The sequence below is a fragment of the Carcharhinus amblyrhynchos genome, chromosome 34 (genome assembly GCF_965287045.1).
Source record: "Carcharhinus amblyrhynchos chromosome 34, sCarAmb.v2.hapA, whole genome shotgun sequence".
Classification (NCBI taxonomy): Eukaryota; Metazoa; Chordata; class Chondrichthyes; order Carcharhiniformes; family Carcharhinidae; genus Carcharhinus; species Carcharhinus amblyrhynchos.
In genome coordinates, this window is record NC_137357.1 from 4,485,468 (window position 1) to 4,499,030 (window position 13,563).

General features: G+C 46.6%; 1 protein-coding gene across 1 annotated transcript in view; it reads right to left on the reverse strand.

The window, feature by feature from the left end:
- Positions 1-304: 304 nt before the first annotated feature.
- Positions 305-13,563, reverse strand: part of npc1l1 (NPC1-like 1) — a 32,535-nt gene continuing 19,276 nt past the window's right edge. The window contains 8 exon segments of the mRNA XM_080216884.1: positions 305-564; positions 2,248-2,410; positions 4,124-4,237; positions 5,357-5,588; positions 6,548-6,698; positions 8,990-9,045; positions 11,225-11,351; positions 12,840-12,967. Coding sequence (XP_080073010.1) covers positions 305-564; positions 2,248-2,410; positions 4,124-4,237; positions 5,357-5,588; positions 6,548-6,698; positions 8,990-9,045; positions 11,225-11,351; positions 12,840-12,967 — 1,231 coding nt within the window.

The following is a 13,563-nucleotide window of genomic DNA, read 5'->3' on the forward strand; positions in this document are numbered from 1 at the left end:
GGAGGGGGAGAATATACAAACTCCACACAGACCTGAACCGGGCAGTGAACCCGGGTCCCTGGCGCTGTGAGGTAGAAGTGCTAACCGCTGTGCCAGCTGGGGAAAACCTGGCGCCATCGAGTGTTCACTTTGTGTGTGTGTGTGTGTGTTGGAGCAGCAGTGTGAATTAATGTGATATTATTTGCACGGACGGGAACAATTGTGAGGGGCCCCGTGGCCGGGTGGAACATTCCGGGTCTGAGGGCCGGGTAGGCCCGTGTCCGACTGGAGTGGAGAACTCGAACCGCCGAGGCTGCGAGAGGCCTCAGAGCGAGGCGGGGGCGGGGTCTGCCGGAGCTCCCTCTGAGACGGCTTCTTCCGCCGCAGGCTGCCCGCTGTCCCTGGTCACCGGAAGCTCCTCCATCTTGACTGCCCCGTTGCTATGCAGCGTTGGCTGCTGGTCCTTGCCGGGCTCAGCGCCCTCAAACCCAAAGTTCCGGAAGGATTCGGCCGCGAGCACCTTCCCTGGCGCTGCTTCATCGAGCTCGTGTTGCCGTGGTAACGCAGCAGGCATGACAGCCGGGCCTGTAAGTCAAGGTGGACACGGTTGTTGAAAGACCTGACAACAGCAAGTGAGAATATTGAACAGGTCCCCCAGCTACTTCAACACTGATAAAATAGAAAGACCCGAGAGCGTCAGGTAATTCAGCTGTCCACACCACCAACATCCAACCCAACAACAGCTCCTTCCCTGCTGCTGCCAGACTTTGGAATGGACCTACTATACATGAAGCCAATCTTTCTTTACACCCTGGCTGTGACTGTAACACTGTCATCTGCACTCTCTCCATTCCTTCTCCCCTATATATTCTATGAACAGTATGCTTTGTCTGTATAGCGCCTAAGAAACAATACTTTTCACTGTATCCCAGTACATGTGTCAATAATAAATCAAACAATACTTTTCACTGTATCCCAGTACATGTGACAATAATAAATCAAACAATACTTTTCACTGTATCCCAGTACACTTGACAATAATAAATCAAACAATACTTTTCACTGTGTCCCGACACATGTGATGATAATAAAACAATACTTTTCACTGTATCCCAATACATGTGACAGTAATAAATCAAACAATACTTTTCACTGTATCCCAATATATGTGACAATAATAAATCAAACAATACTTTTCACTGTATCCCAGTACACGTGGCAATAATAAATCAAACAATACTTTTCACTGTGTCCCAGTACACGTGACAACAATAAATCAAACAATACTTTTCACTGTATCCCAATACATGTGACAATAATAAATCAAACAATACTTTTCACTGTATCCCAATACATGTGACAATAATAAATCAAACAGTACTTTTCACTGTATCCCAGTACGTGTGACAATAATAAATCAAACAATACTTTTCACTGTATCCCAATACATGTGACAATAATAAATCAAACAATACTTTTCACTGTATCCTAGTACATGTGACAATAATAAATCAAACAATACTTTTCACTGTATCCCAATATATGTGACAATAATAAATCAAACAATACTTTTCACTGTATCCCAGTACATGTGACAATAATAAATCAAACAATACTTTTCACTGTATCCCAGTACACGTGACAATAATAAATCAAACAACACTTTTCACTGTATCCCAATACGTGACAATAATAAATCAAACAATACTTTTCACTGTATCCCAGTACACGTGACAATAATAAATCAAACAATATTTTTCACTGTGTCCCAGTACACATGAAAACAATAAATCAAACGATACTTTTCACTGTGTCCCAGTACACAGGACAATGGTAAATCAAAAATGATACGTGAATATAAATCAAACATGTATTGGGATACAGTGAAAAGTATTGTTTGATTTATTATTGTCACATGTATTAGGATACAGTGAAAAGTATTTTTTCTTGCATGCTATACAGACAAAGCATACTGTTCATAGAGTACATGGGGCGAAGGAAGGGAGAGAGTGCAGAATGTAGTGTCAATCATAGCTAGAGTGTAGAGAAAGAGTAACTTAATATAAAGTAGGTCCGTTCTAAAGTCTGACGGCAATGGGGAAGAAGCTGTTCTTGAATAACTCTCTATTTTTACATTCTGTTCCAATTCCAATGAACATCACACTTCTATTTGTGTGGCTTAATGTTGCCCGCTCTGCTTGCTCCCCTTGTTCCTGCCCTTCAATCAGGGCGCCATCCCGCAGTGCCCTTGAAGATGTTGGCACTTACCAAAGTAGCTGAGAAGCACAGGGAGGAAGACTAGGCCGTGAACCAGGCCCAGTAATGTGATCACCAGGTTCAGCCGGAAGAAGAAGATCTGGATCAGCTGTGACTGGGCAAAATACAGGACAATAATTCCGGGGAGATTTGTCATGGCAACGCCTGCAAAGACCTGTGGGGGAAGCAAACAGAATCGGGTGAAAAGACAGGCGCCTTTATACCTTTACCCTGTAAGTATAACCTTCTTCATGTATATAAACAGTCGTTTAGCTTCAAGCATCAATGTTGCCAAGAAAAGAGACATGCTGTCGAAGTTTTTCAACTTGGACTCACCAGGACAAGAATGCCAGATTTCCAACTCTCGCAACAATTTATATGACAAGGGAGCTCATGGCAGGTTGACTCCGAGGCATTGCCCTGGAGGAAACATCCAGCGGTTCCCCAAGCACCCGGATAATTTGAAAATACAAGTCCAAAGCTTGGACATATTCCTTTTAATTGCAGAGAATGGATCACTGTGTGCGATTGTATGTTATTTTGAGCCTGTACACATGGGAACCACATTACGAATGTGACTGCTGTCTTAAATCCATGTAGCTATTAGCACACTCAGAATTGTTCAGTAAGTGTTGAAATAAGTAAGAAGCAATCACTTCTCGGCCTTTTGGCTAATATCAGGTGTGGTATCTTGGATGATGTTATAGAACATAGAAAAACTACAGCACAAACAGGCCCTTCGGTCCACAAGTTGCACCGATCATATCCCTAACTTACTAGGCTTACCTATAACCCTCAATCCTATTAAGTCACATGTACTCATCCAGAAGCCTCTTAAAAGACCCTATCGAATTTGCTTCCACCACCACCGACGGCAGCCGATTCCACTCACCCACCACCCTGTGAGTGAAAACCTTTCCCCTGACATCTCCTCTGTACCTACTCCCCAGCACCTTAAACCTGTGTCCTCTCGTAGCGACCATTTCAGCCCTGGGAAAAAGCCTCCGAGAATCCACCCTGTATATTCCTCTCAACATCTTATAAACCTCTATCAGGTCACCTCTCGTCCTTTGTCTCTCCAGGGAGAAAAGACCGAGCTCCCTCAACCTATCCTCATACGGCATGCCACCCAATCCAGGCAACATCCTTATAAATCTCCTCTGCACCCTCTCAGTAGCTACCACATCCTTCCTGTAATGAGGCAACCAGAACTGCGCACAGTACTCCAAGTCATGGGGTTACACTGAGGCTTCATTTGAAGAAATGTTTCAAATCTCGGCCTTTTGGCTCAGATGCAAATGAGGTCAAGCCTTGGCGAAGGTGTCATGCCTGACCCAATCAGCTTGGGTCATGTGTACTAAGGCCAAGACAGAAAGAAGCTTGTCAGCTTGGATCGGGAAGGTTTCATTCATTGAGACTTTGATTGGGTTGATTGGAAAAAGATCTGTTAAACAAAAAAATCAAAAACCTACCTTTGTGCTGGGTTTGTTGGGTGGGACATTAATGTTAAAAGTTTATTTAATAGTGCCACAAGTAAGGTTTACATTCACACTGCAATGAAGTTATTGAAGTTATCGCCACTCCTGTTGATGAAAGTTTAGCACCTAACCAGCACGGAGTCTGGGAGGAAACCGGAGCATCCGGAGGAAACCCACACAGACACGGGGAGAATTTGCAGACTCCGCACAGACAGTGACCCAAGCCCGGGAATTGAACCCGGGTCCCTGGCGCTGTGAGACAGCTGATGCCAACCTACTGTGCCATCCACACAGTGGTTTGTATGTCTTGCTATTGAGAAGACAGTCACAGAAGGGGAATATACCTCACCCGTCTGCTCGCGCAAACCCATGGCCAAGATGCCATGCCCCCCCTGCCTTGCCATACGTACCGCGCTTCCCATGGTAGCAGTGGCATCCTTCGCCCGCTCCACTTTGTTACTCTTGGTGCTGACGGCAAAGGAACGGGTGAGGTGAGAGACAAACTCCACGGACATCCCGACAGCCTGGGAGGAGGCAACAGATATCTGATTAGACCCCGACGCTCATGAGGGTTCATCGTCACACAGGTATAAAAATCACACAGGCTGCTACAAAACAGGTCTACTTATAAAAGTCATAGAGCAGGGAAACAGGCCCTTCGGCCCAACTTGTCCATGCCACCCCTTTTTATTTAAAACCCCTAAGCTAGTCCCAATTTGGCCCATATCCCTCTATACCTATGTAACTGCCTAAATGCTTCTTAAAAGACAAAATTGTACCCAGCTCTACTACTACCTCTGGCAGCTCATTCCAGACACTCACCACCCTGTGTGTGAATAAATTCCCCCTCTGGACCCTTTTGTATCTCTCCCCTCTCACCTTAAACCTATGCCCTCTAGTTTTAATCTCCCCTACCTTTGGGAAAAGATATTGACTATCGAGCTGATTTGTACCCCTCATTATTTTATAGACCCCTATAAGATCACCCCTCAGCCTCCTACACTCCAGAGAAGAAAGTCCCAGTCTATCCAGCCTCTCCTTATAACTCAAACCATCAAGTCCCGGCAGCATCCTAGTAAATCTTTTCTGTACTCTTTCTAGTTTAATAATATCCTTTCTGTAATAGGGTGACCAGAACTGTACGCAGTATTCCAAGTGTGGCCTTACCAATGTCTTGTACAACTTCAACAAGACGTCCCAACTCCTGTATTCAGTGTTCTGACCGATGAAACCAAGTACGCTGAATGCCTTCTTCACCACTTTGTCCACCTGTGACTCCACTTTCAAGGAGCTGTGAACCTGTACCCCTCAATCTCTTTGTTCTATAACTCTCCCCAATGCCCTACCATTAACTGAGTAGAATCCCTCTCTCTCTCTCACACACACACACACACACACGACCCAGTCAACAAACAAAGAACAAAGAAAAGTCCAACACAGGAATAGGCCCTTCGGCCCTCCAATTCCGTGTAAGTGGGGACGATGGATGTTTTCCAAAGGAGATTGGATGGGGAATTGATGGAAATAAATTTGCTGGGATGCACGGATACAGTAGAGGATAGGGATTGGGACTTATTGGGTTGTTTGGCAGGGAGCGAGCTTGATGGGCAGGAGGGGTTGAGGAGGCAGTGTTGGAGTCTCACCGTGACGAGGTTGATGAGGGACACCGCGTTGAAGTCGATCCCCCACAGTGTCATCACTCCCACTGTGTCCACAATGATCATAACAATCGTTATGAGGTTCAGAATTCCCGACCGAATGTCCATTCCCAGTAGGATGCAGCAGACCACAAAGGTCGGGATCAGGCACAATCCGATGTTGAAAATTCCCTCCTCCACCACAGTCAGGTACTGTTCGTAATATACGTAGGTGATCCTGCAAGAGACATAATGTTCAGTGCCTGTCATAGAGTCCCTACTGTGCAGAAGAGGCCATTCAGCCCATCAAGCCTGCTCCAGCAGCAATCCCACCCAGTTCCTATCCCCATGTATTTATCCTGCAAACTTGTGTGGGTTAGGTGGATTGGCCGTGCTAAATTGTCCCTTAGTGTCCAAAGATGTGCAGGTTCGGTGGATTGGCCGTGCTAAGTTGCCCCTTAGTGTCCAAAGATGTGTAGGTTACATGGCTTGACCATGCTAAATTGCCCCTTAGTATCCAAAGATGTGTAGGTTAGATGGATTGGCCATGGGAAATGTGTGGGTTTACGGGGATAGGGTGGGTGAGAAGGCTTGGATGAGATACTCTGTCAGAGAGTTGGTGCAGATTTAGTGGGCCAAATGGCCTTTTCTGCACTGGAGGGATTCTATATCTGTATCAAGTGGTCAGGGCACATGTTTTAACTGAAGCATGTGGAGTGGTGAGGGATCTAAGTTAAATGCAATCAACTGCAAATGGGGTTTAGTGTGTGCGCTCATAGTAACCTGCTTACAATATGGAAACAGGGGCCTTAAAAAATCAATTCCCTCTTCCTGGGGAACCCAGCAGTCTGTGCAGAGCGGAATGCCCAGGCTAGAAGGTTTTGTACATTTTCTACCTCCTATCTATGCAACGATGACACGCGTGTCCACGTATGGGACAGAAGTTACTCCAGTTCTTCCACATGCCTGCTAACACCCTTCAGCCGCGACCTCTTGCTCACTTCTGCACTTTACTCTGAGTCCACACTTCGGCTTGAATAGTCAAGCTCAGCAAGCATAGATGCACAGGCGCACTCAATCAAATGCAGAGCGGTATGTATGATACAAACACGCGTGGTAGATTGGAGGGCGGCACCTTAATTCAAACAAAACCGCCCTCTGCGAAGCGAACACTTTCAGTCTTCAACGTAAACTCACGTGTAGGGGAAAACCTCGAAGTTGGGGTCCGTTCCAGGGATTTCCCTCATGGTGGCGGTGATGTCAGCCGCGAGTTGTCGGGCTGCTTTCAGAGCTGCGGTGTACTCCTGGGAGTTTTTCAGAGGTGTGTGATAGGCCATGAACCTGGAGGCTGGTCATAAACACACGTCACACTGAGGTGATTAAGGCCAGCAACGAGACGCAGACCACATCCACCCCCAGAGAACACACTCAATATTTCGGACAGTCCGCATAACAGGATTCAAATCCCAGGAGTAAGACGGGAGTCACAACACCACAACGTCAATCCCCCTACGATAAAAATCTAACTCCACAAATCCTCAACATTAATACCGAGAGCACAAAATGATACAAACATAGGGCTGAACTGGGGGCCTTTTTCAGCAGATACACGGGGAACACCACCACCTGCAAGTTCCCCTCCACTCACCGTCCTGACTTGGAAATATGTCGGCCGTTCCTTCACTGTCGCTGGGTCAAAATCCTGGAATTCCCTCCCTAACAGCACTGTGGGTGCACCTACACCACACGGACTGACTGATGTCCAATAACAGTCCTGGAATTCCCTCCCTAACAGCACTGTGGGTGTACCTGCACCACACGGACTGACTGATGTCCAATAACAATCCTGGAACTCCCTCCCTAACAGCACTGTGGGTGCACCTACACCACACGGACTGACTGATGTCCAATAACAGTCCTGGAATTCCCTCCCTAACAGCACTGTGGGTGTACCTACACCACACGGACTGACTGATGTCCAGTAACAGTCCTGGAATTCCCTCCCTAACAGCACTGTGGGTGGCATTTACTGGATGTGGACCTTGCTGGCTGGGAGGGAGTTCCAGGATTGTTATTGGACATCAGTCAGTCCGTGTGGTGTAGGTACACCCACAGTGCTGTTAGGGAGGGAGTTCCAGGATTGTTATTGGACATCAGTCAGTCCGGGTGGCGTAGGTACACCCACAGTGCTGTTAGGGAGGGAGTTCCAGGATTGTTATTGGACATCAGTCAGTCCCTGTGGTGTAGGTACACCCACAGTGCTGTTAGGGAGGGAGTTCCAGGATTGTTATTGGACCTCAGTCAGTCCGTGTGGTGTAGGTACACCCACAGTGCTGTTAGGGAGGGAGTTCCAGGATTGTTATTGGACATCAGTCAGTCTGTGTGGTGTAGGTACACCCACAGTGCTGTTAGGGAGGGAGTTCCAGGATTGTTATTGGACATCAGTCAGTCCGTGTGGTGGAGGTACACCCACAGTGCTGTTAGGGAGGGAGTTCCAGGATTGTTATTGGACATCAGTCAGTCCGTGTGGTGCAGGTACACCCACAGTGCTGTTAGGGAGGGAGTTCCAGGATTTTGACCCAGCGACAGTGAAGGAACGGCCGATATATTTCCAAGTCAGGATGGTGAGTGGCTCGGAGGGGAACTTGCAGGTGGTGGTGTTCCCCATGTATCTGCTGCCCCTGTCCTTCTAGATGGGAGAGGTTGTGGGTTTGGAAGGTGCTGTCTAAGGATGAGTTGCTGCAGTACATCTTGTCGATGGTACACACTGCTGCTACTGAGTGTCGGTGGTGGAGGGAGTGAATGTTTGTGGATGGGGTGCCAATCAAGCGGGGCTGCTTTGTCCTGGATGGTGTCGAGCTTCTTGAGTGTTGTTGGAGCTGCACCCATCCAGGCAAGTAGGGAGTATTCCATCACACTCCTGACTTGTGCCTTGTAGATGGGGGACAGGCTTTGGGGGGAGTCAGGAGGTGAGTTACTCTCCGCAGGATTCCCAGACTCTGACCTGCTCTGGTAACCACTGTATTTATATGGCTGGGTCCAGCTCAGTTTCTGGTCAGTGGTAACCCCCAGGATTCCAGTAGGGGGGGGATTCAAGGGATGTGGGTTAAAGTGTCTCTTATTGGCGATGATCACTGGATTCTAGATCGCTGTTTTACCATTCCGATGGAAAGAATCCGCAGGATATTTTCATCTTTTTCTCATTTTGATTTATTCTTGGTGTTGTTAGGCACAAGGGGTCAAGGTACAGGTTTGAGGTTAGTAATGACCTTATTAAATGGTGGAACAGGCTTGAGAGGCACGGGTGTATTTTTATATTCATTTGTGGGTGTCACTGGCTGGGCCAGGACTTATTGCCCATCCCTCGTTGCCCTTGGAGGGCAGTTGAGAGTCAACCACATCGCTGTGTCACATGTAGGCCAGACCAGGGTGAGGCCGGCAGATTTCCCTCCCTAAAGGGAGGGTTTTTCCGACAATCGACAATGGTTTCATTCTTAATTCCAGATTTTTAAAAATTGGATTCAAATTCCACCATCTGCGGGATTCGAACCCAGGTCCCCGGCACGTTAATAGTCTAGCAGTTGTACCACTAGGCCGTTGTCTCCCCATATTATAAATTAAAATATTCTCAATTCTCACCCAGAATCTCGCCGCTCTTGCCCCTTTTCACCGCGTCCCCGTAAGCTCCCAAGCCTCTGAAAAGGAAATCACATCCTTACAGCGAGAGAAAGACGGATAGCGTGGACTGAGGGACTGTTTAACTTTTACAAACTGTTCATTCCACCATCATCGACTTATAGTTAACCCCTGAGCCGTTTGTACACTCAACATAGACACCAAGAGGGGATTGTCCAAGGAGACTGAGGTCTACATTCCCTGGAGTGTGGTTAAAAAATTGCAGCATGCTGCTGTGCAGAGGGACCTGGGCATCCTTGTGCATGAATCGCCAAAAAGTTGGTTTTCAGGTGCAGCAGGTAATGAAGAAGGCAAATGGAATTTTGTCCTTCATTGCGAGAGGGATGGAGTTTAAAAACAGTGAGGTTATGTTGCAGCTGTATAAGGTGCTGGTGAGGCCACACCTGGAGTACTGTGTACAGTTTTGGTATCCTTACTTGAGAAAGGATATACTGGCACCGGAGGGGGTGCAGAGGAGATTCACCAAGTTGATTCCGGAGTTGAGAGGGTTGGCTTATGAGCGGAGACTGAGTAGGCTGGGGCTGTACTCATTGGAATTCAGAAGGATGCAGGAAAATCTTACAGAAACTTGTAAGATTTTGAAGGGAATAGATAAGATAGAAGCAGGAAAGTTGTTTCCACTGGCGGGTGAAACTAGAACTAGGGGCATGGCCTCAAAATAAGGGGGAGCAGATTTAGGACTGAGTTGAGGAGGAACTTCTTCACACAAAGGGTTGTGAATCTGTGGAATTCTCTGCCCAGTTGAGGCTCCCTCACTGAATGTTTTTAAGGCAAGCATTTTTGAACATAAAGGAATTAAGGATTATGGCGGGTAAGTGGAGCTGAGTCCACAAAAAGATCAGCCATGATCTTACTGAATGGCGGAGCAGGCTCGAGGGGCCAGATGGCCTACTCCTGCTCTTAGTTCTTGTGGTCTTAGTCTGACTGAACTTTTCCAAGGGGGGTGTGATGGGGTTGACGCTGGGGTAGGGGAACTGGAACAAGGAGTCCCACAGGGTAGAATTTCCACCGGTAAGGTCTTTTAGCCCCATTGGAGTCACATTTGAATGGCTGACCATGTTTCTGGCCCTGCAGGCCTCCAGCCCCCACCCGGGATGAGTTGTCAGCCATTTTGGATTGAGATGAAGAAAGAGAACGTTCTTCTTCGGCTGGAGGTCGAGGGATTCCAGAAATTAACCAGAGCAGGACAAGGGATAAACCTTTTTAGGACTGAGGTGAGGAGAAATTTCTTCACCCAGAGGGTGGTGAATGTGTGGAATTCACTCCCACAGAAAGTAGTTGAGGCCAAAACATTGTGTGATTTCAAGAAGGTGAGAGGGGGGAAAGCTCAGAGGAGATGTGAGGGGTAAGTTTTTTACACGGAGAGTGTCTGGAATGCGCTGCCGGGGGTGGTAGTGGAGGCAGATACGATTGGGGGAGGGCTTTTAGATGAATATGCAAGGAATAGAATGATATGGGGCAAGGGCAGGGAGAAAGGATGAGTTTAATTTGACATCATGTTCAGCACAACCTTGTGGGGCCGAAGGGCCTGTTCCTGTGTTCGTACTGTTCTGTGTTTGAAGGAATTAGATATAGCTCTTGGGACTAAAGAGATCAAGGGATAGGGGAGGAAAGTGGCGGGGGGGTGGGGTCAGGATATTGAGTTGGATGATCAGTCAAGATCAAAATGAATAACAGAACAAGATTGAAGGGCCGAATGGTCTCCCTCTGCTCCTGTTGTCATTGAATGGCAGCTACTGAACGAAATACCCAACTTATTCCTTATATTCTGATCATTCAATTTCAAGTTTATTCATTAGTGTCACAAGTAAGGCTTACATTAACACTGCAATGAAGTTACTGTGAAAAATCCCCACACTCCTGTCCGGTTTACACTGAGGGAGAATTTAGCACCTAACCAGTGCGTCTTTCGGAGGAAACCAGAGCACCCGAAGGAAACCCACGGGGTGAACGTGCACAGACAGTGACCCGAGGCAGGGAATCGAACCCGGACGCTGCGAGGCAGCAGTGCTAACCCACTGTGCCACCTATTTTGCGATGAAGAGTGGAGGGGTGCCATTTCACCCAATGGGGTTGGCGTCACCGACTTGGCCGTCGCTATCCCAGGACCCCGGACGCCTGAGCTCTCCCCGTCTGACCTTCCGAACCGGCCTACCTGCCAACCGAGAAGGGCCTTACCCCTTGGAGCACTGCAGGGTGGGAACATCATTCAGGAAATCGGGTAGATAGAGATTGAACTGTTTGTTGTTGGGCCGGATGATACCACTCTCATTGGATTTCATGCATTTCTTCAAACACAGCTTATCTGGGCAAGAGACAGAAATGCATTTAACTCCCAAAAAAATACATGAGTAATCCCAACCTCAATTAGAACGTAGAAGAGTCCTCGTTTGCAAGAAATATTGGAACACATGGAGATCAAGAGGCACAAAATGAGGCCATTTGGCCCCTCACATAGAAGATAGGAGCAGGAGGAGGCCATTCAGCCCTTCAAACCTATCCCCGGAATCAGCCTGGTAAACCTTCACTGCAGTCATTGAGATCTAACAGCACAGGAAAAGACGCTTCGGCCAATCAAGCACCGATCTATTGTAACCCCATTTTCCCAGCACTTTGTCTGTAGCCTTGGGTTCTATGGCACCACTTCTTCAGTGAGAGTTTCCCCCCTCTATTGCCCCCTTCAGGCATCGAGTCCCAGATTCCCACCACCCTTTGGATGGATTTTCCTCGAATCCACTCTAAATCCCCTGTCTCTTACCTTAAATCATAGAATCCCGACAGTGCAGAAGGAGGCCATTCATCCCATCAGGTCTGTACTGACAACAATCCCACCCAAACTCTATCCCCATAAACCCGTACATTTACCCTAGCTAGTACCCCTGATATGATGGGGCAATTCAGCATGGCCAGTCCACCTGATCTACACATCTTTGGATACTAAGGGGCAATTTAGCACGGCCAGTCCACCTAACGTGCACATCTTTGGACACTAAGGGACAATTTAGCATGGTCAATTCACCTAACCTGCACATATTTGGACACTAATGGGCAATTTAGCATGGCCAATCCACCTAACCTTCACATCTTCGGACATTAAGGGGCAATTTAGCATGGCCAATCCACCTAATCCGTACATCTTTGGACACTAAGGGGCAATTTGGCATGGCCAATCCACCTAACCCACACATCTTTGGACACTAAGGGGCAATTTAGCAGGGCTAATCCAACTCACCCACACACCTTTTAACATTAAGGCACAATGATGAGGGACATAGATAGGGTGGATAGGAAGAGACCTTTCCCCTGAGGAGTGGAGTCAGTTACCAGGGTGACATGATAGCATGATTGTTAGCACTGCTGCCTCACAGCACCAGGGACTCGGGTTCGATTCCCCACTCAGGTCACTGTCTGTGTGGAATCTGCATGTTCTCCTCATGTCTGCGTGGGTTTCCTCCCACAGTCCAAAAATATGCAGGTTCGGGGGATTGGCCATGTTAAATTGTCTCTTAGTCTCAGCAGGATTGGCAGTGTTAATACTTGGAGTTAGGGGGATGGGGCCTGAGTGGGATTGTTGTCAAATGGCCTCACTCTGTAATGTAGGGATTCTGTGACACGATAATTGTGTTTGTTACCAATTGCCTTCAACCTGTGTCCTCTGTCTTTTAATCTTCCCGTTAACGGGAACAATTTCTTCCAATCCATTCTGACCCAGATCCCACCTGATGATTTTCCAGATGCAGCGACCGGTGTGAAAAACAAAACGAATCAAAGAGGCTGTAGAGAAAGCTCTTACTGGAGGTAGCTGGGCAGAATTTGCCAGCGTTGGGTCCCAAGGTGTACAAGCGACAGCAGCGAGACATCGGGTTCAACCAATCAATGAAATCATCTACCCAGGAGGATGCTGGAATAGCTATGTAGGATCTGAGGAGGAACAAATATTAATCAGAAGGTAAGTTTGATTTATTATTGTCACATGTATTAGGATACAGTGAAAAGTATTGTTTGATTTATTATTGTCACGTGTATTGGGATACAGTGAAAAGTATTGTTTGATTTATTATTGTCACGTGTATTGGGATACAGTGAAAAGTATTGTTTGATTTATTATTGTCACGTGTATTGGGATACAGTGAAAAGTATTGTTTGATTTATTATTGTCGCATGTATTGGGATACAGTGAAAAGTATTGTTTGATTTATTATTGTCACATGTATTGGGATACAGTGAAAAGTATTGTTTGATTTATTATTGTCACATGTATTGGGATGCAGTGAAAAGTATTGTTTGATTTATTATTGTCACTTGTATTGGGATACAGTGAAAAGTATTGTTTGATTTATTATTGTCACTTGTATTGGGATACAATGAAAAGTATTGTTTGATTTATTATTGTCACGTGTATTGGGATACAGTGAAAAGTATTGTTTGATTTATGATTTGTAATGTGTATTGGGATACAGTGAAAAGTATTGTTTGATTTATTATTGTCACATGTATTGGGATACAGTGAAAAGTAT